The 27,159-nt window shown below is 33.5% G+C and overlaps 5 protein-coding genes across 8 annotated transcripts in view; 3 read left to right on the forward strand and 2 right to left on the reverse strand.

Moving 5' to 3' along the window:
• LOC142979188 (diacylglycerol kinase eta) overlaps positions 1-6,498 on the forward strand; it is a 181,020-nt gene extending 174,522 nt beyond the window's left edge. For all 3 annotated transcript variants that reach the window (XM_076123986.1, XM_076123993.1, XM_076124002.1), the window contains one exon: positions 508-6,498. In XM_076123986.1, coding sequence (XP_075980101.1) covers positions 508-792 — 285 coding nt within the window. In that variant the 3' untranslated portion in view covers positions 793-6,498. The remainder of the gene's footprint in view (positions 1-507) is intronic.
• Positions 6,499-8,320: 1,822 nt separating this feature from the next.
• On the reverse strand, positions 8,321-11,669 carry GluRS-m (putative glutamate--tRNA ligase, mitochondrial). Its single transcript, XM_076124046.1, has 6 exons — positions 11,233-11,669; positions 10,508-10,703; positions 9,934-10,148; positions 9,434-9,549; positions 9,105-9,214; positions 8,321-8,856 (listed from the first exon to the last, which is right to left on the reverse strand). The coding sequence occupies exons 1-6, from the start codon at positions 11,571-11,573 to the stop codon at positions 8,323-8,325; spliced, it is 1,512 nt and encodes a 503-aa protein (XP_075980161.1). The 5' UTR covers positions 11,574-11,669; the 3' UTR covers positions 8,321-8,322.
• A 512-nt stretch (positions 11,670-12,181) lies between these two features.
• On the forward strand, positions 12,182-16,126 carry SCCRO (defective in cullin neddylation 1 domain containing SCCRO). 2 transcript variants are annotated; one of them, XM_076124068.1, is made up of 3 exons: positions 12,182-12,290; positions 12,578-13,042; positions 15,251-16,126. In XM_076124068.1, the coding sequence occupies exons 1-3, from the start codon at positions 12,288-12,290 to the stop codon at positions 15,443-15,445; spliced, it is 663 nt and encodes a 220-aa protein (XP_075980183.1). In that variant the 5' UTR covers positions 12,182-12,287; the 3' UTR covers positions 15,446-16,126. The 2 variants fall into 2 exon arrangements, with proteins under 2 accessions (XP_075980183.1, XP_075980173.1); XM_076124058.1 differs by having other exon boundaries at positions 12,210-12,290; positions 12,443-13,042.
• Positions 16,127-18,457: 2,331 nt separating this feature from the next.
• Positions 18,458-19,695, forward strand: ND-B8 (NADH dehydrogenase (ubiquinone) B8 subunit). The gene is made up of 3 exons (XM_076124091.1): positions 18,458-18,624; positions 18,694-18,800; positions 19,568-19,695. The coding sequence occupies exons 1-3, from the start codon at positions 18,545-18,547 to the stop codon at positions 19,648-19,650; spliced, it is 270 nt and encodes an 89-aa protein (XP_075980206.1). The 5' UTR covers positions 18,458-18,544; the 3' UTR covers positions 19,651-19,695.
• Positions 19,696-19,845: 150 nt separating this feature from the next.
• On the reverse strand, positions 19,846-26,857 carry Gs1l (pseudouridine 5'-phosphatase-like Gs1l). Its single transcript, XM_076124079.1, has 4 exons — positions 26,457-26,857; positions 25,845-26,063; positions 23,489-23,721; positions 19,846-23,028 (listed from the first exon to the last, which is right to left on the reverse strand). Exons 1-4 carry the CDS (start codon positions 26,569-26,571, stop codon positions 22,852-22,854), a joined length of 744 nt encoding a protein of 247 aa, XP_075980194.1. The 5' UTR covers positions 26,572-26,857; the 3' UTR covers positions 19,846-22,851.
• Positions 26,858-27,159: the final 302 nt, after the last annotated feature.

The raw sequence follows: 27,159 nt of genomic DNA on the forward strand, positions 1-27,159 counted from the left end.
ACTTGGTTTTTGCCATTTTAATGGTTCAAGCTCGCTGACCACGAAATGTTTGAAACTTGATAAACATCTGAGTAAACTAATATAGGAAAGTAACACAAACACGCATGACACTGCACTTCACTAGACGATTATATAAGTCGCAATATGAAATTTTTGGACACAATTTTGGTCTGTAAGCCTAATAATTACTGGGCGCAAAATAATTTTGTATATGAAATTTTGTACTTGGGTTTATTAACTAACCACACTTTATTGTCACCACTCATAACTTCCAGTCTACGCCCTTTAGAATCCCGAGACCTTTTCGCAGAATGTCCTTGGATGGCATCCGATTATACTTCTAAACCGTAACAAAAACAATAAAAAACTTTCCGTAGAGATATTAAACCTTTCCAACATTAGTCCAGAGTGACGCATGTTCACACACACACTTAGAAACACAAAACAATCAGAACCTATCGATGTTCATTGGCCCCCTTATTTCACCTCCCCTTCTATTCCCTATAGGTACAGAAGAAGGGTGGAGCTGGCCGCTGGCTTCGCAGCCGTCGAAGCGTCTCCGAAGGACCTACCCCAACGTACACTGCAGCACAAATCCGCTGCTGGGGCGTCAAAGAAGTCCAGACTTGGCTGGAGTCGCTCCAACTTGGGGAATACTCCGAAGCTTTCGCGAAACATGATGTCACCGGCCGCGAGCTACTGTCTCTTGCTCGTAGGGATTTGAAGGATCTTGGAGTCACCAAGGTAGGACACGTGAAGAGGATCTTGCAAGCCGTGAAGGAGCTACAGTGACGACGGCGAGGCCGCTCCGAAGGGGATGGCCTTGGTTAAATGAGAATGTTGGACATTGCTCTGATTCTTCTTTCATGAATATTTTTGTCGTTTTTAATAGTAATAGCAACCCTAGTAATATTAAAAATAAAAGTATTTTGACTATAGATTCATACTTATTTCAATATGATGTAGATACAATTTACGATTCCATTTTAAAAGTTACCACTTAGAATAGTAAGAAACTCTATAAATCTTTACCTACCTATAAATATAGAATATTATAGAAAATATTATATTAACATTTAACATACATACTCATTCAAATATAAAACATGAAAGAGGAATTAGAGCAGAGATGGGGAAGGATTTTGGTACCTAATACTCTATTAACGGTGCAAGCGCCATAATATATGATAATCTTTAAAAAGACATTGTAATTCTCAAATGCTGTCCAACAACTAGATTCTTAAACGCTCTGGTAAGCCTTCAATAGTTCGTTTGGACAGCATTTGAGCTTCTACTTCTGTAATGTCCATTTACAGACATCTTTAATCGATTTAATAAATCAAATATTTTCAAATTTTGAATTGTCATTGACCGTTCTAGTAACGGAGAATTTAACATACAATTTTCCATGACAACATTTCTTATGGAAAATTTTCAGAGCACAAACTATAATAACTTGTTCATACAAAAAGACGAGTATCTTGAATAAGCACATAACTATTTAATGAAAAATACTAATGTGTAGAATAGCTACGATGTTTTCGAATAAACAGAAGACTGACGTGAAAGAAAAGACGCGAAGCACATTAAGGACAAAAATACTGCACAATCAAAAACCATACTTTCGCTTCGTATTTCCAAAATTCTGTCAACGAATTTTTCTACCTCCGTGAACTCTATTCTATAATCTATTGCTATCCTTCTTTATATTACATGCAGTTGTGAATAAATCGAATATTTATAAGAAAAATAATATAAAATCAATATAGGCCAATATATCGAGGCATGCACTTTACCTACCAATGGATTTATTCTTCTTTTACACCTGACCAATGAAACTACTACGTTCTTGTTTCTCAGTACCCCGTTTCGTATCTATCCTTTTGCTCAGAAAGAGCACAAGACCCAAGGGAACAACCTGGAAACTATAAAATGGTCCCGATAAATTTTCGACCTAGTAGACAAATCAACATGTCGTAAATTCAACTGATAAAATATAAACCTCCAGCCGCGCACTTGTGATACTAAAATTTTCAAATGTATTATATCCAAAAAATATTACGAGACCTTCAATCTGTAATACTATGAAAAGATTAGCATATAAAGCTCCCCCGAATTATTAACACAAACAGAATTTCATCCTTACGTATAACTTGATTATGAATTGGGAACAGACTGCGCGAATTTATTAGCAAAACGTCAATATATTTAAGTATTACCCGATTTAAAATATCCTATTTAATTAATATGTATTTGTGACAACATTATTTTGAAATCGATTCGAACAATTTATATATCGTCCCATAAAGATTTAGATCCTAACATAGAGTACCTCTAAAAGCTGCCAAAATTGCCTTCCAAAATTAAAAAAGATTTCTTAAATTGTTGAGGTTATGATATTTTACTGAAACAACGAATTATACCTTTTGAATTAATGCGAGTTGCCAACCGACTTTCCGAAAAGGACTGCTATTAATTGGTGTCGTTAAAAAAATGTTTATTGCATTTTCATGATAATACTTGGCAAGGAATTAATGGCAGTTCTGTTCTGAGGCATATAACGGTAATTAATAAAAATATTATCCTTTTTTACTAATGGCCGCCGTTATATTTCTGCTAAAACCATTTCAATTAAATATGATATGTGAAATAAGGATGTGCCAAGTTAAAGAAGTCCAAAAAACTTACAAGTAAAAATCGAATTTGTTTATGTTTCCAAAAATATAATTGCGGTCATATTAAAAAATATATAAAAAAATATTCCGTAATCAACATTTTATCATATAAATATACAGTAGCAGTTTCAATATAAAATGTTAGGGACTTGCAGTCGTTACTCTTTGATTGTCAAAAATATTTTAAATAAATACAATAGAAAAACATAATATAGGTAATTTTTGACAGAATTTTCTGTAATTTTTAATCAATAAACGGATACAAAGCAGACCCTAGTCCCGTAGTCCCTGTTTCCTTTCTGTCTTACTTTATCTAATAATATTGTACGTATGTAGCCCGCTGCAAGTCCTATTTTCCAATATACAGCACAAAATTAATACTCAAATATGCACAATATATTAGAGGAAAATATAGAAAAGTGTTCGCGTAGCAATTAGATAATAAAATATAGCATAGTTTCATTTTATCTGTACATTGTATAAGTACAAGCCTTGAGTGAAGTGTATACCAGGTAGAGGATTCCAAAATCGTGACTCTTAGACATTGCGTATAACCAAATTATGGTAACACGACGCAGCTTCCTTGTAGTACAACAGTAAGCAATAAAGCTGAATGTTACCCGGATAAATAGAAATGTCCACTGACAATTAGACCACTTATTGTATCTAGGATCTATCGTACTAGGCCGCTGGACGGCGGCAAATAGTATAGGTATGTATAGAAAAGACAACGCGCCAAGTCATGGCGAGTAGATTAGACAGCCATCGTAGGTGTCTTATTCTTAATTCAATATTCTAAATAAAAACAAGCAATTTCATCACGTCTGTCATACGGTACAGACAACCTACTTTTATAACTGTTAATAAGACTATCTATAAAATGTGATCTCTTATAATTTTTTTTATATCTCTTAGATAAAATGCTACGATCGCGTGGGACGAATGTCCGTTTTTCAAATTGACAACTACAAATGGTTTCGTTCGGAGATAAAATAGGCCAAGACGCTGCTAGCTCGACCGCATATAGCTTTTAAATCACGATCCAGACTTACATTGTCACGACAAGAATTTCTTGATCGTCTCTACAAAATGTACGATTCTTTGAACTAATTCAAATGAAGGCCTAAAAAAATATTTGTCTTTGGTTCGCTTAAATTCCTTCCACGCGATCGCCTCTCCTTATATGATCTGCCTTATAAGTGTTTTTATAAAATGTATCTCTACAGAGTATCCAGTCTTTATGTACTATACGAGTACATAAACGTGTGTATCTATACTTGTATTTATATTGAATATTTATGATAGTTTTATAAAACTCGTACTAAACTAGTATATATTTCCTCCGTGGACTATACGGGACGTTTAATGCCTTAGCTGAGTTAGAACTATTCGAAATAATAAAGTACTTTTAAATAGATGCATTATTAAGTGAAGTTTATCATCGGAGACAAAACTTTATCAAAGTTTAAACACACTGAATATTAATAGCTGAAATCCTGAAACATTTGCTGTGAGGCAGATTGTGAGTTCAGTTTTCTAGCTATTTTAATTAAATGCAAAATTGAAAACGGTTTTCAACTTCATCTAAAAATGCGTGACATGTAATCTATTATTCGTATTAATTATCGAAATGTAGATATACCTATTGTTGTAATAATAATTTCCTCGACAAACGTTCATATTTTCTTCGATGAAATCCCAAAAAAATATAACTTACTCTGTAATTTAAATAAATGAATTCGCAAAAAATATTGAAAGTTATTAATAATATGTAATTGAAGAATAATTGTTGTACTTTCATTATTTATAAGTGTTTTTATATTTCAAAAGATAAATGTGGATTTTACAACTGATGTGAGAAAGAATTTGATGTTTCATGATATTTTTTTTTCACATAGCTTCAAAGCTGTAAGTTTTTGATATAATTGAAAATCTTCAGTGTGTATGTAATTTTTCAAATACCTTTTTCTGGGTACGAAGCCTCCCGTGGATTAAGGAGCAATTAAGAACTTCAAAATATATACTTACTTTCATTGTTTAATAGACTAGAAACCTAATTCAAATGGTTGATATCTTGCCTAACTTGCGTGTACCCAAAAAACGGTATATAAAACATCATTTTTTCTTATAAATGTAATCATATCAATATGTTTAAGTCAGTTTAAATAACGCTGTCGTATAATAATTCTTTGTAAACTATTTTACGATTTCGATTAAGCAATAAGCATCGATTTTTCGCTTCGATTTTTCTACTTAGGTGTTGTAATTCGTTTGTTTTTATTTTGGCGGCAAACAATGAAACTATGGCATATAAGACTTAAAAGACTTACCACAAAATAGGCCGCTGATGACGATATGACTTCACTCCACAACTTGCTACCTAAAACAGATTAGCGAAAGACATAAGCGAATGTAAAGACATTATGTCAACTGCAATCTTACAGGGAATGGGTCTTTCTGAAAGCATAATACTTTGATCATTTTCAGACCTTTTGATGATAATTACAATCAAATGTGACATCTTTACTTTTTCATGGTAACTAAGTATGTATGGATGGCCACAGTTGAAAGTATCTTTACAAACTAACAAATTGCTAATAACCGCAAAAAAATTAGCACAGATCGAGTTAGGTACGTAGTTTGGCTGAAAAACAAAAATGTTTGAAAAGTAATCTAAAGTAATCAAAGTCATCTGAGTAATCGGCAAAATATTACTTTCATACATTATGCTGAAATTGTTTGTGAGCCAAAATTTAAATAATGTTTTATGTTTATGTTATCTAGTCACAGTATATCGGTATGTTCCTGATGCAAGTTGTGAGAAAAGTACACGAGGTTATTTATGAAACAATATCTGTGTTTTAGAGAAAGATGAGTTTTATGTTATTTACAGGACATATTTTAATCAAATTAATATACTCACGTGTAATTTCAATATCACTCCTTTATCCTCAATTTGAGGAAAATACGAAGTCTATGAACAAAATATTTTAGATAAATAAATGGCGGGAATATTGTTTTTTTCTTACATAATGACACTTGCATTTTTTTTATTGCCAGTTAGCTTTAGTGCCAGTATATAAGGCAAATATTTTTATTTAGTTGGAGTACAAAACTTTACATAGATATTTTATTATTTGCAATAATAATAACTTGTATACGAGTGAAATCATTTATAATTAATAATAACTTTGCAATTGAATTTTAGTTTGTGAATTAATTAAGTTTGTTTTGATAAGTTGTGATGATTTTAAGACTGTGTTTCATTGATGATATTTTAGTCTAAAATAACAGATATTTCGCCAGATACTTACGAAAATATTGATTGAAAATAATTTGATATTATTCTTTTCATGAAAATTCCTGGCACAATAACTGTTTTTCTTTTGTAGCATAATAATGTTTGCGTTTGGCTTTGTCATTAATATTTTAGTTTTATAAAATGTTGCTCAACGTATTTTAAGTTTAATTTATTAACATTATATTTATAATTATTTAAAATACAGGTTGCACATTAAAAGCATTGAATAAGAAACAAAAACTAAGAACATCAAAAAATATATGTCAAGTTAAAAATATTATTTTATAATTAAAAATAAAGATTTTACAGCCGGACATTTAAGTTACCTACTTTGTAATTAAGTAGGTAATTGATATTTCTTTCTTACTTGATGTGCAACCTCTTTCTGTATCAGAAATGGTTTATGAGAGTAATTGGTGAGGGTTATCGACCCGTTTGTGACGTTATAATAACTCAGAATTGACTTGATATTTTCTCTCAATATTTATATTTGGGATTCAATAAATTATACTGTTACTCATATCCGTTTGTTTTATTACAAGTTAATTTTAAAAATGAGGTCCTACCCTTTCAGTAATCGTAAGATAAGCGTTACATAATAATGAAAATATTACGCAATGTTAACTGCATGGCGACACCTTTTTGTATCAAATTCTGATTAATTGTATTTAGGTACTCACATGCACATTTACAGTAAATGGATGCCCACCCGTCTTCATTCGTGTGTAAAAACAAAACATTCGTCAATAAAAACGCCTGTAGATATATTATCTATACTAATATTATAAAGCTGAAGAGTTTGTTTGTTTGTTTGATTGTCTGTTTGTTTGTTTGTATGTTTGAACGCGCTAATCTCAGCAACTACTGGTCCGATTTGAAAAATTCTTTCAGTGTTAGATAGCCCATTTATCGAGGAAGGCTATAGGCTATATATCATCACGCTACAACCAATAGGAGCAGAGTACCAGTGAAAAATGTTACAAAAACGGGGAAAATTATGTCTCTCTTATGTGACGCAAGCGAAGTTGCGCGGGTCAGCTAGTAGGGTATATTATTATTATGTTAGCCATCATAAAACTGTCAGGTCACTTTGTAGATCGTTTAGAAGTTTATGGGCTTTATGGCTCACTATTACTTTTTATTGACAACAGGTGAGCCAAGCAAAGGACATTAACCCATTAAGCCTATGTTTACTACAAACGGCCTGAAAACAATGTTTTCCGACACAATAAAGAAGGCGAAGGTAACTACATATATTAAGCCATACTGAACTAGGTCTACGGTAGTAATATTTCAACTGTATTTTATTTTTATTTTCTATGCCAGTATTCGTAAATTGTGAGATCGGTATTCATTATTATGTTTCTTTCTTTATGCTCAGACAAAGAACTGGCTTATACTAGGTTTTGCAAATGAACACAGGCCACACCTTTTCAGGAAGCTGTAGATAGGTATCCTAATATTAAAAATAGGTGCCCCTCGACTCCTTTATCATAATATCAATATCCAATAACAAGGCACAAATTAACCTCCAAAAATCCTTTTGTTAATAACTTCTATCCAAAACAAAACACTGACGTCCAAAAAGGTCGGGTCTTTTCGTAATTGAATCTGTTCTGTCATAAAGAAAGGACATCGCTCCGTACTAAAATAATCAGTTTTTATTAGAAATTGCCAGCCACCGAGATATCGTAAAAGGAAGTGGTGAATAAAACCATTTTATCGTTGCAATTATTTTATTTTATTGGTATCGTAGATTTATAATGGACCGCGCTAGATAGGAAGTCATTATGGTCGGCTTATTTAAGAAAATAAGGAGAAACTTGTTCATTCCAGCTGAATGATAATCGGTTTTCAGACTGACTAAGCGAGAAAGAAATGCTAGGCGTGGATAGAATAATAGTAATTTGGAATCAAAAATAAATATTTCGACAGGTTTCCTGACCGCAAAATCACGTGATTCATGCAAATTGTTAATTAAGTGTCAGTTTTTAATATAGTGAACTAGCTGACCCGCGCAACTTCGCTTGCGTCCAATGAGAGAGAATGGGTGAAATTTTTCCCCGTTTTTGTAATATTAATTACTGGTAGTCTGCTCCTTTTGGTCGTAGCGTGATAATATATAGCCTATGTCCTTTCTTGGGTATCAAAATATCTCCATACCAAATTTCATGCAAATTGGTTCAGTAGTTTAGGCGTGATTGAGTAGCAGACAGACAGACAGACAGACAGACAGAGTTACTTTCGCATTTATAATATTAGTAAGGATAGCTAAGCAGGATAACATCATACGAAAATAGAAGAAATATTTAATATTTTTGAAATGGTAATAAATAAAACAAAATTTTATCGTACAACAGCCTTTATTCGCTCCAACGATTGGCTCTTGCCCAACAAATCCATCATTTCAGCTACCCCAGGACCTTCATCTAACCCACTTAAAACCCCTCTTAACATCTTCATCAGCGCAGGAAACTTCACACCATTATTCGAAGAAAAACTCCTCAAATTATCTTTTAAAGTATTCTGATCGAATTTCTCTAAATTCTCCAAATTCGTGACTAGTTTTGCTAATAATACTTGGTCTACTTCTGTTTTGGCTTTTGGTAGAATCCATAGAAACCCGAATTTCTTTGAAACCAGTTCCTCTATTCGTGATATTCTTGACACTGACCAGTCTAGTACTGTTTTCACGTGGTCCTCTGATAAGTTCAAGTTATGTTTCGGATAAGTCTTGGTTATTAAGTTCTTGAGGTTCGTTACGAGGGTCTTTGATAAGTCATTGTCTTGTAACTGTCGTTTGATTTCTAGTCGGTTGCATTCTTCCAACAAATCAGGGTTTAGTCGGCTCGGATGTGAAGATATTTTATCTATCTGGAACTGAATAACAAAATAACATTATGTACAAACTTTGAACAAAGATTCATCAAAAAATCCTTAAAAAATATGATGTTTTGAAATCGTAAGATTTCGTTCATTTATGATACTAACGCCATCTAGTACCGTTTGTTAGAACAAACGTATTTTCCCATCACAGGCAAACTGACTGGATTATCGCAAAATTCTTTGTATTAAATGCCCTATAGTGTTATAGTGTAATAAATAATGTGTTTAGGAACTCTTTGTACCTCTTCAGCCAAGTCATCTATAGTTTTGATTCTAACTCCAGCTCCGGGCACGTGGTCGAAGCCTCCGCCAGATAAAGTAATGTAGTTTACTAACGCCAATGGGTAAATACCTAAAAATAAACAAAAAAAATATCATTTCAATGTGAAACGGTAGGCAGAAACTGGAGCACAGTAACAGTTGTAATCTTTAGTGATTGGATGCAAAAAAATATTTTTTTACATTGATCTCATAAATACAAGTTGAATAGAGAGGAAAAATTGATTTCATTATGTAATTCTTTTAGAAACTTTACAAATTAAAGTAGAGAATCAGTAAGTAAGTATGTTACCATTATTCCTATAATCTTCAACCTTCACGTCGCTTTGTCGTTTGCTTAGTTTAGTACCGTCAGAATTCACGATTAGTGGCATGTGTCCGAACTGAGGAGGCTGCCAGCCAAAGGCTCTGAAATACAGAACACACTATCAATACGAATATCCACTAGTCAAACCACGTCTCCTCATTCCCCATTAACAGATCCATGTTAAACATTGGAGGACTTCAGAACTCAAGACCTGAAGTTCAACTTCAGAATGGCAAAAACAAAGTGAAGACACTCCAAAACACACAAACATTTAATAAGTTTTAAACTTGCCCACGACGACGGCCAATGTAACCTGAGCCGAAACTTCAGGCATTCTAAGGTAAAATGCGTGTTCACGTTAACACCCGCTTTAAATTTTTAATGCACAAAAATCGAAAACACGACTATCGACCGAATTGGTACCGACATGGCAACCTCTGGGTGACGTCACTTCTGTATGTGTCACTATTTACTCAAATACTAACTTGTATATCAACAAATGTTTAGTGGTAGAGATTTGCCACTCCACTCCTCTCAACACATGTGTGATCTTCATCAGATGATCGTCCACTACATTTGCGAAGTGATACGTGGGAAAGCCATCTGACTTCATCAATACTGGGTCTCCTTCGTTTATGGACACGTCGTACGCGATGCCGCCGAAGATTAGGTCGTCGAAGTATTGGCAGTCTGATGTGAGCTGTGAAAATAAAGAATTCACTTAATGATTTTTTTATTTTAATAACATAATAAATTCTAATTATGCTAAAACAAGCTTTTAATTTCAGTTTATAAAAATCTTATATGATTCCGATAAGTAGGTGTAAGCCAATTAAATCCCTTAATTAAATTGCTTTAGAAAATTATTGTCTCTTAGTTATATTCTAATTTCCAGTTCTTACGTCGATTCTATTCTATTAAGTGTGATCTAAATAAGTAACTATCCTTAGTAGTGCAGATATCAATACTGAGAAAACTTTATACAACTCTCAAAGACCTTGATACATAAAAGTTTATAATTAATTCTTTCCAGAATGAAGCCATAAGTGAATGAATTACCTTAAACCTAATGCAATGGGGTATGCCTGCATTCATCTTCTCGTTAATCTCTTCATGGGTTAAATTCCTACATCGGTTATCATACTTGGGTACTCGTTGTGACTTCACAGCATCTCTACGTAAAATGTTCAACCTTCTTTCTGTACAGAAGCATTTGTATGCTGAACCATTTTCTAAAAGAGTAGATATGTGCTCCCTGTAATAAAGAGAAGAAAAAATTGTTTGTCGTTTTATGCGGGATTCAAACCCAGAACCAAGTTTGGGGTAATGGAGTGATGTTTCTGACAACTGCTATAAATAATATAAACTCTATCAACTATTTAGTTATGAGTAATTCAGTCATAAATCCAAAGACATTGATTCCTCAAACACAGATAACAAAATGATGTTTGAAATTGGCTTTAATTCAATTGTATAAGACCTAAGTAACAGTCATGTAAGTCTTGGCCTTTGCTCAACAAATATCTTGGTACTTCACCAAAATTATTATTGCTGGCTACAAAACTACCTACATACTCATAGACTTTGAAAGAAATCAATATTTACATGCAAATTGTGTTAAGGCGCAAATGAAGTAAACATAAATATTGTAAATATCATGCTACAACCTCGGGTCTTATACATCAACGATGGTATGGAATATGCAAGATGAGGGAACAATTTTAATCTACTTTCTTCATTGCGACACAGTATGGAGCACAAGCTACTTAAATAATGTAACTCACTGATAAAAGTCCAATCTCTCACTCTGCACATAAGGTCCATATTGGCCGTTAAACCCCGGTCCTTCCGCACACTCGATCCCTGCCCATTCCAAATCTGTTTTCAAAGCTTCCACAGCTCCCTCAACTTTTCGAGTCTGATCGGTATCCTCTATACGTAATATGAAATCCCCTCCTCGAGATTTAGCAAATAAATAATTATACAAAGCAGTCCGTAGGCCTCCCAAATGCAAATATCCCGTAGGACTAGGAGCAAATCGTACTCTAGGTCTCTCAGAATTTATAGAACTACATAAACTACGTTTTTGACAGAAAAGTATCTGTCGCATTAATAATGAACGCATGTTTACTGTGTGTTGTTTTCATAAAACTTAGCACGCTACTATATTTATTTACATATTTTGTCGATAAACTGAGGGAATGTATTACTGCGCGTTAGGTTATGTGTCACAAATGTCACAAACAGCTGTTTGCCCGTATTGACATTTTCGTTTTGAATCTCAATAAACTTACTTTTGAAACATAACAATAATTTGTTACAAAACAAGTGGGTAAGGTAAACCATGCCTGAAAACTACTCGATTTAATTCGAAATGTCGCTAACACGTTTTCCTCCTTTACTAGGATCATTAAAGAAACATTTGGTTTTTCATAGTATTTAATAATTCTTCAGGATTACTAAACGTAAATATTGTGTCTATGATATAATCGGTCGATGTTGCTACGATAAGACTTACATATTCCAAAAATCGGGGGTGATATTAATATGAACACGACTGAATCTCATAAATGTGCCTTTTAGGAAGAGAGTTTCCCAAAATTGCCTTGAAATTGCAAAGAAAATAAATAAATAATGTAGGTCTATTATTAATCATATATCAAGCATTACTGATGGCTAAGAACCGCAAGAATAATAAAATTTGCACAGGGCCAAAAATATGGTAAAATATTTTTTCATAACTACAACATTAGAAAGTTGTCTATGATTGTTATTTCACTTTGGTTCCGATGTCGAAATAACAGTGAAAGTCATTAGAAACAAATAAAAATTCACGAAAATGGTGAGTAATCGTGTTAAATATGTATCAAATCACATCAAAATAACGAACTCAAACAAAAATGAAACGTCCAATTTGTTTTATAATACGTAAAGTAAATGACAGGTAAGCACTAATAAGGTTATAAATATGACGTTCGTACGATTCTCTTACAGAATAAATTAAAATCGTCACAGAGAGACAAAGTTAAAAAGTTCGTCGCATTTACGCAGACGAGCGAGAGCACGGCGATATACTGTTTGTCGCAGAACGATTGGAAATTGGACCTGGCGAGTGACAATTACTTTCAGAACCCCGATGCGTACTACAAGGACCCTGTGAAGGCGTCTGTGGACAGAAAAAAGCTGGAACAACTGTTCACGAAGTACAAAGACCAGCAGGAGAACGACAAGATCACAGTAGATGGTGTGATGAAGTTTTTAGAAGACCTTAATTTAAGCCCTGAATCAATTCTAGTTCTTATTATAGCATGGAAATGTAAAGCGGCCGTACAGTGCGAATTTACCAAAGACGAGTTTACAACTGGCCTGATAGAACTTGGGGCGGATAGCATAGAGAAATTAAAAGCAAAATTACCAACACTAGAGACAGAGATAAAAGATCAAAATAAGTTCAAAGACTTTTATCACTTTACATTTAATTATGCTAAAAATCCTGGACAGAAGGGTCTGGATTTGGATATGGCGATAGCTTATTGGAATATTGTGCTCCGTGGGAGATTTAAGTTCCTAGATGCATGGTGCAAATTTCTTACGGTATGTATCCATTTATAAAACAATTAACCTAGATTGTTAGCCAATAGACTTTCAATAGGTATAAACTTTAGTGACTAGGCAAAAGAAAGCTTTACAATATTCTAGAATAATATTATAAGATTTATTCTAATGGGTATTTCCGTCAAGAAATATTTATTATTTGAGGTCAATTTTTGATGACATTGTATGATAATCAACTACTATACAACAACTACGTATATAATATACTATACTAACATATATTTTTGAATACAATCCCAGTAAATATCTGAATATCCAATCAGAATTAATGTACTGATATCCCTATATCAGTAGTCAATTGATCATAATTTATTTATTAACACTGAATTCCAAATTTGACCAAAACAAATTAGTCTTTATTATTGTGGATAAGTTCCTCTGATTTCTGAAACATATTTCATAATTCCCTACCCTTCTACTTTTTTTTAAGAATTTATAAAATAGTAAATAGAGCAACTATTATTGAGTATTTATATGTAAACATTGTTATGTTTACATACTTGTGGTAACACAAAACCACAACCTGGTTAGCCACAATCTAAAGGCCATATTCATTGAAAGAGTGCATTTTATTTCCAACTACTGTATCACCTAAGTTTTACTCCTAATGAGTAACATTTTCATCCACATTTCTATCTTGTTGGGTTTTTCTCATTAAGGAATTAAATAGTAGGTTTTTCCAATAAAGACTTGTGTTATAATATTTCATATGAAAGAGAACAGCCAGAAATATAAATTATGTAGGTAGTGTGTTATTACATTTTTCATGGCTTTCAGATTTCTTAATTTTTTCATAAATAATTAAACTTGAAAGCTTAGGCAGAGGTGTATGAAATAAACCCACTTTTCGCCATAAATAAGTCCCATGTCGGCCAGTCTATTTTCAATTAATTCTTGAAGTATTTCAGATATTTACTATTGTTTTCCTAGGTCAATGTTCTACTTATTTGAATAAAAATAACATCAAACCATAGATATTTTGTTTCTACATTTGAAACTCCTCACACCCATAGACATTTCTTTCCTAAATCTTACCTCTTTAGCCAGTTATCTGTCTGAGAAATCTCAGACAGATAACTGGCTAAAGAGGCTTATCAGTTTGTGTACAAACTTGGATTATGATAATTTTACTATTAAACATTGAGTGGTGAATGACTGATAAGACATATTGTTTGAACATTTAATCAATGAGTTGTTATAAACTGATGTTTTAGTTGGGATTATCATGTGTGTTATATAATTTAGAATTTATCTCAAAAAAAAAATACTCAAATAATATTATTATTTTAATCTGTGGATTGGTCACAAGTACAAGAACAGTTAAATCCATCTTTGATAAAGGTTTTTGGTTTTATAGAGTATATAGGACTGATACAGGAATTTTAAAGTTGGAAATAGGGTACATGTTAGTCTCAAAATAATTATATGGCTCTGGTGTAAATTACTACATTAATGATACTTGATGCACAACAACTGGAGAACAACTAATATAAGAAAATTAACAAGACAAACAAAAGTATATATTTTTAATACTCAAACTAAACTATAAATAACTTGCTTAAAAAGTAAGGCACTATAAAACGTAAGTAGCTGTAGCGCATTAAATACAAACATTACATAACTCTACATAGTAATTAGATGAACACAACTAAATCAACATTGTGTTGAAACACAACAGTATGTAATAATTTCTACATACAAAACATGCTGGCACTGTGTATTGACTGTCATTTATTCAGGCCACCTTACATGTAACACTTGCATTGAATTACATTGCATTGTATTTAAAATTCTATTTACTTATTAAGTTAATTCATAAGGATGATTTTTAATAATGGATGATGTATGTGAATGAGGCAAGGAAAGTTTGTAAGGATTATACCAGGTAGCATTCTTTGGTCTCTGTCTACCCCTATGTTAAAAAGGCGTCCCAGATTACTGGTAATCTCAATATGTAAAATATAACTATGTGTAATGATTATAACACTTGAAAGGGATTCATTTTAAATAACACTAATATTTTCCTGAATGGTTACTCATATGCATGACAAATATTAGGCCAAAGATAATATTGTCATAGAAACTTATAGGATTTCTTTCCTTACTAAAAAAAATTGCTCATTTCAAAATATTCTTTGAAGTAAAATACTTTGGAATAAAAATTCTATTGTCAATATTAAATTCCAGGAGCATCACAAGAGATCCATACCAAAGGACACATGGAACCTTTTGCTAGACTTCGCGACGCAAATCGACGACGGAATGAGCAACTACGACGCGGAGGGCGCGTGGCCCGTGCTCATCGACGACTTCGTGGAGTGGTGCCAGAAGCAGGGGCTGACCGCCGACGCGCTCAAGGCGCTAGAGCCGGCGTCGGGCTAGCCGGGCTCGTACCGCGGAGCGACGCGCGACCAGTACGTGCAGACGGACGGCGCCGAGCATGACCAGCTCCAGTGCGTGCTCACCTCGCTCGCGTACGCGGTACTGCTGCTCACACGCCTCGTGTTCTACGTCCTCGAGCTCTGTACAGTCGAGTGGCTCGCCCTCCTCATAGTCCTCGAGCTGTGTAGCTGACTAATTCGTGACGTCGACCATGTGCCCGATGACTCTCATGGGAATTTCATTTGGCATACAGTTCTAGTCTCCGATGTTTGTCCGATATGTTATATGTTTAGTGTCAATAGTTTTACACACCCCTCTGTTTCCTGACACCGGCTGTGTCGTGAGTGTTGTCAATTTATAATAACTTCTCTTGCCAATTGAAATTTCCACTATTATTTAATCTTCACTCAACTGTATATAGCTCTTAAACTATTCGTCCGTTAGATAAAATTTCTTGTTGACCCATTTCCTATTACCCGGTCGGGTATAAAACGATAGGATTTTTTTTTCAATTTAAAAGATATTTATAATAAGAGTTATTCTATAAATTGTCTCTTCGAATATCTCTACATGGTTCTCTTACGTTATAGAATAGTATGCCGTTTAAAATTTAAGATGTAAATATGTATATACACATTAATGATATTACATTTTTTTAATTATTACAAGCTTAGATTTTTCTGTTTTAGTTTTTTTAGCTTCACAGCTTTGACATGGCGGTTGTAACGCTAGAATATTGAAATCGGCATAATTTTGATTAACCAATTTGAGTATTTGCCCATTTATTTGTAGTTGGAATTGCCAGACTAATAATTTAAATGCTACTATTATGTGTTCGGGCTAAAGTGCAATTTTGACATAAATAAATGTGCAATATAGAGTCTGTGTTCTAACTATTAATTCTCCCATGTGGAATGTTATTTCTTAATCACGAGATAACAATTGAAATGTTCAAAGTAATCACAAAGGATTGTAGATGATTATATTTTAATGTTAGAGAGATAATACTAGTACTTTAAAATTGAAAACGTTTAGCGAATTTTGCACTTCACTTGAAATAAAACCTTACATTTCTTAATACGAATCCATGAGACTACTGTAACGGAAAGCCACCATTTGTGTACAAACTGATTATCTAATATTTTTATATCAAAACCATTTTTTTTAAATACGTATTCTTTTGTTTACTCTCACTCAGTCAAAAATAATTAGTTTCTACAGTACTTGTGTCGAAGACTTCAAATTCATATAAATATAGATTTACAAACTATCAAGTGTACACTCAATACGAGACTTTTCTATATCTAAGCACTTTCTAATCTATCCTACTTTAAGGCGGTAGCCTTATGGGATAGAAGGCCATAGTCAAACATAAGGCCTTGCAACGGAATTAACTGATCAATCTTAGCGTATTATATCTCTTCTTATACAATTTAATCCCATTTTGGATCGCGACCTCAAGGTACTGGCCTGCCATCTAGTGAGTAAATATAGAAATAGTGTAGATGATATAAACGTCAGACGCTAGAGTTAGTTTCTTTAGTGTGTAACTATCCTATGTAAGGCGATGACAACAATCATTCTGCCTATTAGATCACTTGAGATCGCGAATGTATCCCGGAAGATATTCTGCTTTGTTGATTGAAATTCATGGTAGGTACAAGTCGATGTGCGTAGTAACTTAATTAATATGACACTATAAGCGTGATCTGTGATTAATGAATTTCTAAAACTTATTTTACTGCTATTCAAAAGGTAAGCACAGTATTTTAACGAACTATTGTAATTAAAATAAATACTTCTAATCATAATAATTGTGTCGATTCGTTTTAAAAGGCAGGTTTTTAATGACAAAGTTGATCATTAGGATTGTTCTTTGTCACTCTTTATATCACAATGTTAATTAATTTTTCAATTTTCATAGTTCTCTAAAGTTACTAGAAAAGTGCTGTTGCTTCTAGCGTAACATTAAATATTAAAATCATAATTAAAGTGTTTGGTACTTAGTTTTTAATGTACAAAAGATGAAATTGATGTATTGAGTATTACATTAAATTGTTAAATAAATAATTTATGTTTTCATTTAGAATTAAAATGTTGATTTTTACTTATTACCCAATTATCAAAATAATAAATGAATTGTAGCTTTCTATAGGAAACCTTTTTATACTTCATTCAACTTTCAAGAAACTTATTCTTAAACTAGACTACCTTCAGCTTGTGATGATAAACTTATAGCTGTATGTTTTGCTAAAAGGACCCTTTAAAATTGACGTGCTGATTAGAGACAGCGTTGATCACCATATACTTTGATATGGTAATATAAACACGAAATGCCTACCTAAACAAGACTATTGTAGAAATCCGTAACGCGACCCAGACAGTTAATTGGTTATTATACGCAGGTCATGAGTTGTTATCATTGATTTATTAGTTTGCAAACCTTTTAATATTGATGGCGTATAACAAAATAAATAAGCCTTAGATATCAGTTTTCTAGATCTACATGCTCCTGAGAATTGAGGTTGAGACCTGTTGATTAAGGAGTTAATTCTCCTATGTAATAATTAACTTTGTATTATCTATACTTACTAATATTATAAAGCTGAAGAGTTTGTTTGTTTGTTTGTTTGAACGCGCTAATCTTGGGAACTACTGGTCCGATTTGAAAAATTCTTTCAGTGTTAGATAGCCCATTTATCGAGGAAGGCTATAGGCTATATATCATCACGCTACGATAAATAGGAGCAGAGTAACAGTGAAAAATGTTACAAAAGCGGGGAAAATTATGATTATCTTAAGTGACGCAAGCGAAGTTGCGCGGGTCAGCTAGTATTTGATAAAAGATGGCTATTACTGCATAGGTTACAAGATATCTTGGTCTACTGGAGTTTGATGTTAAGTTATCAAATATTAACTTCTTTCTAAACAAACTGGTTAAATAAATAAATAATAAAAATATAGTGACTATGTTTTAGAACGTAACAAGTAATTGTCATTGCAACTAGATCTGTCAACTGTCAAACTGACATTTTATGAGTTCAAGAAAATTTTGGACTGTGTCGTTTTACATTTTCTGGTCAATAACAAATTATTAAAATGGCAGTCCGCTTCAGTGGTGCTATCAGAGAATTGAGGATTCATTTATGTCAGACCAGCAAGCCATCAGAGGGCGTACGGTAAGATGTTTGATTACATAAACAGTGATATAACCTCAAACTTGTTTCTAAAACATCATCGATTTTCAGGGAATTCATTCAGAAGCACTATGTAAACATCAAGAAGGAGAACCCTACCTTCCCGATACTGATTCGTGAGTGCAATGGCGTCAAGCCGTGCGTCTATGCCCGTTACGGTACGTATTTTGTTTCAGTAGGTAGATAATACAAGTGTCATAAAAGCCTTCCAAAAAATAATAGCAATATACCTACTTACTCTTGCACGGGAATGTTGTACATATAGGACCATAAACAATGTAACAAATAGGCATGATTCGTTTTCAACACATGAATAAAATTCAGTTTAAGTTCTTCAACAGAGGCCTAAAAAAGACTGATGAAAGTCATTCTGAAGGACCCACTATATTGTGTAGTTCTTTGTTGATTTAATAATTTTTACAGCAAAGGGACTTGAATCATGTCATAACTTGGAAGGCATGTCTTCTGACCAGATATTGTCCTTCGTCAAGGGCCTGTCTAAATAAAGTATTACATTAATTTATTTATAAACTGTATAGTTTTCTAGGTGTATAATAGGTATTAATTAGTAATGACTTATATAGTCTTTGGTTTATTAGTTTCTTGTATTTAATTAAATAGTTGTATTACTGTCATTTTATACTGAAATACTTCTGGCTCATATTATTTAGATAACTTAATACGATAAATCATTTTGATATTTTTGACATACCATTAAATATACCATACTTAATCACATATAGAATTTTGTAAATATAATGGTTCCTTTCACAGAGTAATGTGAAGATGAAAAAATAATCTTGTTACTTTAACTCATAAACATTTTCAATATGTAACATAAGTTACCTTCATTTGTTTCTCAAAGTTCAATGGACTTTTGCCCACATGACATTAGATAATAATTATTTAAATGTATATATTTCAGATAAAGGTGTTGAGCGCAGTGCTACCCTCACGAACCTGGCCGCTAATGATGTCTTGTCTGCTGTGAAACAACTTATAAAGTAAATTATGATCTATTGTTTTATTTATGTATATAAATATTAGTCATTAGCAATGATGTTTTATTTTATTCTTGAGAGAAGAATAAATAAAATAGACTACTTGTAGAAGTGGGCAAGAGCGAAAGCTTTTTTTTTTGTTGGCCTGTACTGTCTCTGTGTTGGACAAAGTCAATAGTACCTTCTTTTAGTACAAGACCTAATGGATGTTGTTATTGAGAATACTTACTTTTTGAACTGTTTTATGAAAGTTTAACATCTTACGGATAAGTGATGGATAACCCATTGGATAATTAATAGTATAAAAAAGCGATAAAATAATAATACACTCAGCGGCAGAAAAAGTGGCCCAAGCGCTTATCGTGAATTTGTAAACAAATTAAGTAATATATGAAAGATATATTGTTGTAAGTAGTTGCGAAGTGATCTGTTTAGTGTTATGAAGTGTTTAATTTCAGATTAATTTAAGTGACGGATGACTTTTTCTAACAATGTGTGTTAGAACTGAATTCAGTGTTGATTCGAGAGGTCAGTTGAATTCTGTATTTTGAAATATTGCTGCACGGAAACGATTTTCTTTATGATTTTTATTGATTATTGGTCTATTTAGATTTTAGAAAAGATTTGAAGATGCCACTTACTGCTGAACAAGTGGCTTAGGTGGTCTTGTTGTCCGATCAGGGCCATTACCATTGAGAGGTGGCTGCATTTTTTAATGTATCGCGTACCACTTTAAGGTCTGCGATTAGGAGGTATCGTGAGACTGGTCTCTACACGCGGTGACCAGGAATTGGACGAACATGATGTACATCCGCAAGAGATGACCGATTTGTTAACCTCGAGGTGCTGAGAAACCGCTTTCTGACAGCGTTTGAGATTCGCTAGAGGCTTCAAGCGGCACGCTGAGTCATTCTTAGTGAACGGAACATGAGGCGAAGGATAAACGAACGTAATTTACGGCCAGGAAGACCAACCCGAGTACCAGAACTCGAGAGACACCATCGAGTTGCGCGATTACGATTTGCTCGTAAACATGTGAATTGGCTATCGACCAATGGAGCAAGTTCTTGTTAACCGATGAGTGCTGAGTGGCATTAAGAGCACCAAATGGTCGTGAGAGAGTGTAAAGACGCCATTAAGGACGGTTTTTTCCCAACACAACACGTCAGACGGTCAGTTACAAAGGTAGGTCTGTTATGGTATGGAGAGGTGTATGTTTGGAGGCACGTACGGAGCTTGTCATCGTAGATCAGCGCCTAACAGCAGCCGGGTACATTGAAGAAATCTTCCAAGACCATGTTGTACCACTTATGGATTTCATTGGTCGGGAGGATTAACTCTAATGCAGTTTAATGCGGGCGCTCATAGCGCCCGCGTTGTGGAATCGCACCTTGCTGATATCGGGATTCAAAAACTGGCTTAGCCTGCTCGCAGTCCAGACATCAACCCCATAGAACATGTCTGGCACATGCTAAAAAACAGTGTATGTGCACTGCCCAACCCACCAGAATCACTTGGTGAGCGAAGAACCGCTCTAGTCAGAGTGTGGGATAAATTCTTCAAGAAGTAATTAAAACATCCTCCAAAGCATGCCAGAATGCATGCAGGTCACCATAAATGCTAGAGGAGTTAACACGCGGTATAAATTAGATTTTTTCTTTGGTGCAGAATTAGGTTTTTGCAAAAACTTTCAATAAGCGATTTCGACAAAAGCTGTATTTTTTAATTTTTCCCATTTTTGATTAAAAATTACGACTATTTAGTGTAAATTGTAACTAAACTTGTGTATAAACTGTTTAACTAATAGTTATAGCCAAAATAATAACCATATATTGATATTCTAAAAAGTTTTATCGTAGTTTTGCTTTGGGCCACTTTTTCTGCCGCTGAGTGTATAAAGGAACTTCCGCCTAATGGATGCTACAAATGATGCTTGAGCCGCGCGGTCTGTCAATACCGTTCGAATGCTTAAAACAATTGACGCCAGCAGCAAGCCGCGTAACAACCCGACGGCATCCCCATCGGCCACGGCTGGGGACCGTGCTGCCGGTACTGTGTGTAGCAGCCATAAGGTTCAATAAAGGTTACAACAATTTACTTGTTAAGAGAATAAAACAATACATTAATATTTATAAATCTTTGATCTTTTTATAACACTTTTTTATTATACATAAAATCACGTCCACAGACTGTAGTACACGGAGACAAACAGATAAAAAACCAGTATTGCAAGAACATTTACAACAATTAAGATAACTGGCAACATTTAAGTACTACAACTTAATTTACGTATCTCTATGGAAAACGATTTACATATATTATTGGAAGGCTTTATTGCTTTTCTATTTGTACTTCATTTATATCTACTTCTATGTGCATTATACACTCCTGTAATGATAATCCTAAGTTTCTCGCGTTGCATGATTATTGTATAATAGTATCCGGGAATTAACATGTCACCACACCAGTCTGCCTGCGACCATGACTTGTGTAACTTGTGCAGAAACGTCAACCATTCTATGCTAAAATGTTTGTTCGAGTTAATTCCCGTATACTATTTCATGTAATGATAATATCCATGTAGTAATAACACTTTAGTTGGCTTTCTTGTGCCATCAGTGACAACATATGGCAGTTATTAAATTATACCTTTACTTGATCACAACTTTCTATATTGTTCAATTTGCTGATTGATAAAAAGGTTATGATCTAATTTATCAAAATTTTATACTTATTTTGATGGGATGTATTGACCTCATCACTGCCTTTTCAAATATCAATAAATTGATCTAATTATCATCTAAAGACATACCTCAACAAAATACAATCAAGAGCGTTTTGCCTTTGAAAATTGATATATTATGTATACCAAATTTATTGATCCAAGTTCATGATAGATCTACTACTATCATGAACTTTCCAAACAAGCTTTTGTCAACTTATCTGAATAACGAAAAATGTATTCAAAATGTATTCAACAGTTTTGTGCAATAAATCATGTTTTAATTAATTACTAGTAGGTACCAAGTGTCTGATACATGGACTGATGGACTGAAAAGATATCTCAGTATGCATATCTTAGGTATTCATAAGCCATCACTGTTGGCCCCTTCGGAAGAGAAATTAGAAATATTTAGATCAGTCAGCAACATCGTAATAATAAAGTTGATCAAAGAAAAAACGCTCCTGAAACACTCATCACATCCTATCACTGAAAAGCGGGTAGTCCGAAAAGTTCCGGTTGGAATTTGGCTAAAGATGGCAGCACTATCGTGGCGTGGGTAGTCAGTCTTTTGTCGAGGTGTGGATCTGGGACCATGACGGTCTGCATGCCAGCCTTCACGCCTGCCGTGACACCGTGTGGAGAGTCTTCGAATACAAGACACTGGAAACACAAAAAATAACTTTAATATTTAGATATCTATTTATTTTCGTTCCTAAAAATTCTAAATTAGATCTCTGCAAACGTAAATTGGATACAAAAGCCATTAGTCTGATTATGAGGCAAAGTGATTGCTATTGCCGAAACTGGTTGGTTAGATCGTCATTATCATCACATCTCTTAACTCAGTGCTGGAATATAAGCCATCAGCGCCATTCAGCGCTCATTAAACAGATTGTGATTATTGAATTGATTAACAGCAATGCGGCCGACGACCGATCTCTCAAACCAATTAGACGTAGCGGCATTATTACGTCGTCTGGAATTCTACTGAATACCTTAGGGAAAGCGAGATTTCGGGATGTTCGATCAGAAATCATATACGAAACAAATGTTACTAAATCTAATAAGTTATTTATATTGCTCTAGCAATTTACAATAAAATTAAAAAAATCAATCTCACCTTAGCCGGCGCAGGTTTATCAGGAAACCTGGCAGCAGCAACCAAAAAGATATCAGGATGTGGTTTTCCGTACTTGACTTCTTTATCCGTGCTGCCCATGACCATATGATGGAAGTATGAGAACAGCTCCTTGTATGACGCTATCTTTGTGTCCACTGATCTGGCACTGGATGATGTTGCGAGGGCGAAGGGTACCTTCGTTTTGTGGAGGTGGACTATTAGTCTTTCTGCACCTGAAGAGAAGTAAGTATACTGGTGTTAGTTTTCGTGGAGTATTTTTATGGTATTATCCTGGTTTGTCTCTATCTGGTAGGCATCCTGCACAAGTACTTTCTCGTAATGGTTACGATGAACTATCAGACATACTTTCTTGACGTCATCTTGACTACATCTTTGGGTAATTGTAGTTGAGTGATGACTGTCTAAGAACTGAAGCCACGCGCGTTCCAATTGCTTATTGCATTTAGAATTAAATGGTTTTAGATCCTGCCTATTATTTGCATAACAAAAAAGGGTAATTAATGATCCATCGTGACCGAAACTAGATGCTGAAGAATAGGAAATGATCTCGTATCTCAATCTTTCAATGATATCAAAATCATGGAAGTTTCTAATATTAGCCAGATATAAGCAACACTAAATATTTTATTCTATGCTTGTATAATTTTAGTGATGACGTGCGCCGGCGCATTCACACGTGTTTCCTATCTACTTTTGGCTACGCTAAAAAAATTGGCACGATCTATCTCCATGGTGCTAATGATTTAATGTTAGTTGTGCAAATTATTGCATAACAGCTAAGCTGTGTAATTTGCGAAGTTATTATGTTTAAGTTCGGTAATTACTATAAATTAGGAATCAGATTGTTGTTGAAATAGTCAATCAGCCTCTAGGCCAAAGGCTCCGGGCAATAGATTTATTTGTATAATGGATATTTACAGTGAATAAACACTATGCTACAAAATAGTGTATTTGGTATGTTCCATAAGGGAATGTTAATCAAATTTAAATGTAAATTTCTTTAGTAATCTATCCATTCTAAAACTATACTTCAAAATTGGTGGAGACTGTCATCAGAGCCATATTAGTAAAATTTTTAAGGCAAGTACAAATCTAGCAAAACATAAAATAATCATTTTATCAATGAACTGCACTGAAACGGTATATTGACATAAATTCACAGGAGCTAAGCTATCAAGAACCCAGTATTGATAACACTGATAAAGATAATTTACTTTCCCTATCTTTGACATTCTAGATGTAACATGTGACGTTGCATGGCAACTAAACAAGTGATGATAGCCAAGCGTAACAGTATTATAATTATAATTAGTCATATGGAAGCCATTTATTGTTATGTAAATCTGTATTTTATGTACATGGTGTACAAAATTTTTGTGTCCAAAATAAGTAGCCAAATGCTATTACACTTTTAGTATTTTTTACCATTTAGAGTACAGAATTATACTTATTTAACTTTCTTAAACCTTGGGTAGTGTATTGATAGGACTGACCAAGGCTGAGGCTTATGAAAGAATAACACAATGCATAGGAAAATGTTAAGAAAATACAGAAAGAAATAAGATATATATAAATTAGATTTGCTTCCTTTTTATTGAAAAGCTTGTCCTTTAAAGGATTACACAATACTTTTTCAAAATATACAGGAAAAATTGTGGCCAGAAAGTTAGCCTTTATTTGAGAAGGAAAAAAAGTACACAGGATGAAGTAGGTATATTCCCAATTAAGTAATCTTTTGTTATAAGTATGTAGTCGGCAATGCTTGAGAATGTGTGACGAACTTTGTCCATGGCAATTAAAACGGCTATTAGTCAATTATGGAATAATGCCAAGCTTCATTCACATTCATATCATTGATAATACAAAGTACTTGGAAAGATAAAAGTATAATACACATTTGTATTTTATACACCAATTGCAGTTTGTTGAACAATAAAAAGTGGACATGTTGAAAATATTAAATGTTTGCTAAACTGTTACCAGAGAATTTAAATTAGCCTTTATCTTGCGAAAGTAAAGCAGCTTGCCAAAAATGATAAGGACATTAGAAACTTGAGAATTTAGACGTAGTGTAGACATTTTAGTACCACTAATTGTTCTTTTATAACAGTCACAGGACTAATAGATGTGTATCTTCATAATATCTGGGATTAAATATAAATAAATAATAAGTCTAATACATTCCTTGTCTTACAAATAGAGTAACCTTTGAACAAGCATAAAACACACATTTCCAACTTAAATGACACTAAACTTGGGTGTAGTTTAAATCAAAGCTGAAAACCATAACATTTTGGATGGACAAGTCTTATTTTAATTTATTATTCTTACATACCATCTAATAAAGGTGTGTTGGCAAGCATGGTGTCTCCAAGCTCTAACAATTGATCTCTAAACTCTGTAGGTGTGATCGGTAGGTCCAATTCTTTGCACAGGATTTCTGAGAGCCGCTGTTCGGTCCCACCAAGGACTTTCATCATCAGCTCATCCGTATATTTGTGTCCGTACTTTGCACATAGTTGTGTTATCATTTTCTTATACACCTGCTCCGTATCTAGAAAAATTAACACAAGAATAACAAGCCAGAAAATTAATGGCACTAAATTGTGGTTTAAAAGAATACTATTGTATTTTTATTGCTGTGAAGAATTTTAAACAATGACATACTTCTGTAGGCGCATGAATAAAATATCAATGCGATAATTTTAGCTTTGAAATTTTTACAGAAATTGTTTTCCACTTTGGGTTTTGAAATATCAGCTGTCTCGAAATAATATTTACAACATTAACACCCGCTTATAATTTTCAAATTATATGTTTCCATTTAATTCATGATACACGCATAACTTTGTTTAAATTATGTAAAAGCATGACCGTATAGGTATATAACCTTGCGATCCAATAACATTGACAATTGCTCCGAAGGTCGAACTCGAACATAACTTACCCAGTAAAAGTCCATCCATGTCGAAAATGCAGTGCGTAACTTTTTTATAATTCGGTGTTGAATAATATCTCGCGCCTATCGCGCGCGACACACTTTTTAACAAATATATCCTCATGGTTACCGGTTATGTAAAATGTTTATACAAAATAAACAACAAAAACACACGAGTAACTTTTGTAATATTTAAAAATGAACTCTATAAAATATAGATTCACTGAAGTTTCACTTAACTTATTCAAAATATTATTTAAAAACACTGTACGTGCGCTCGATGATTGAATAACATTTCGTCTATTTTGATTGTGTCAAATTCAATTTGGAAATGTTAAATGTCAAAAAATACTTCTGAGAATATGAAATTATAAATAATGACCAATCCAAGATCAAACATTCCTGTGAAAGTAGGAAACTATTGGTCGATAGTGGTATTTTGAACTGTAATGAACCAATGAACTTATTTGTCATAAAACAAATTGCAAGCCTAAAATAATTGTCAAACGTTTAACATGTATTGCCTCATAATTTAGTGCAGCAGAATTAAAAGGATTAAACCTATATTATATTGTATAATATTAGACTAAATATTATAATATTGAAGTGAAGAAACAGCATGAAAATTACTCTATGTAAGAATTCTGTGACAGCAGCCATTAATATTTAATTAATTTGGCAATGTCGCTTGTCGGCCGCTTTCGGCTCACTT

The sequence above is a fragment of the Anticarsia gemmatalis genome, chromosome 2 (assembly GCF_050436995.1).
Source record: "Anticarsia gemmatalis isolate Benzon Research Colony breed Stoneville strain chromosome 2, ilAntGemm2 primary, whole genome shotgun sequence".
Classification (NCBI taxonomy): Eukaryota; Metazoa; Arthropoda; class Insecta; order Lepidoptera; family Erebidae; genus Anticarsia; species Anticarsia gemmatalis.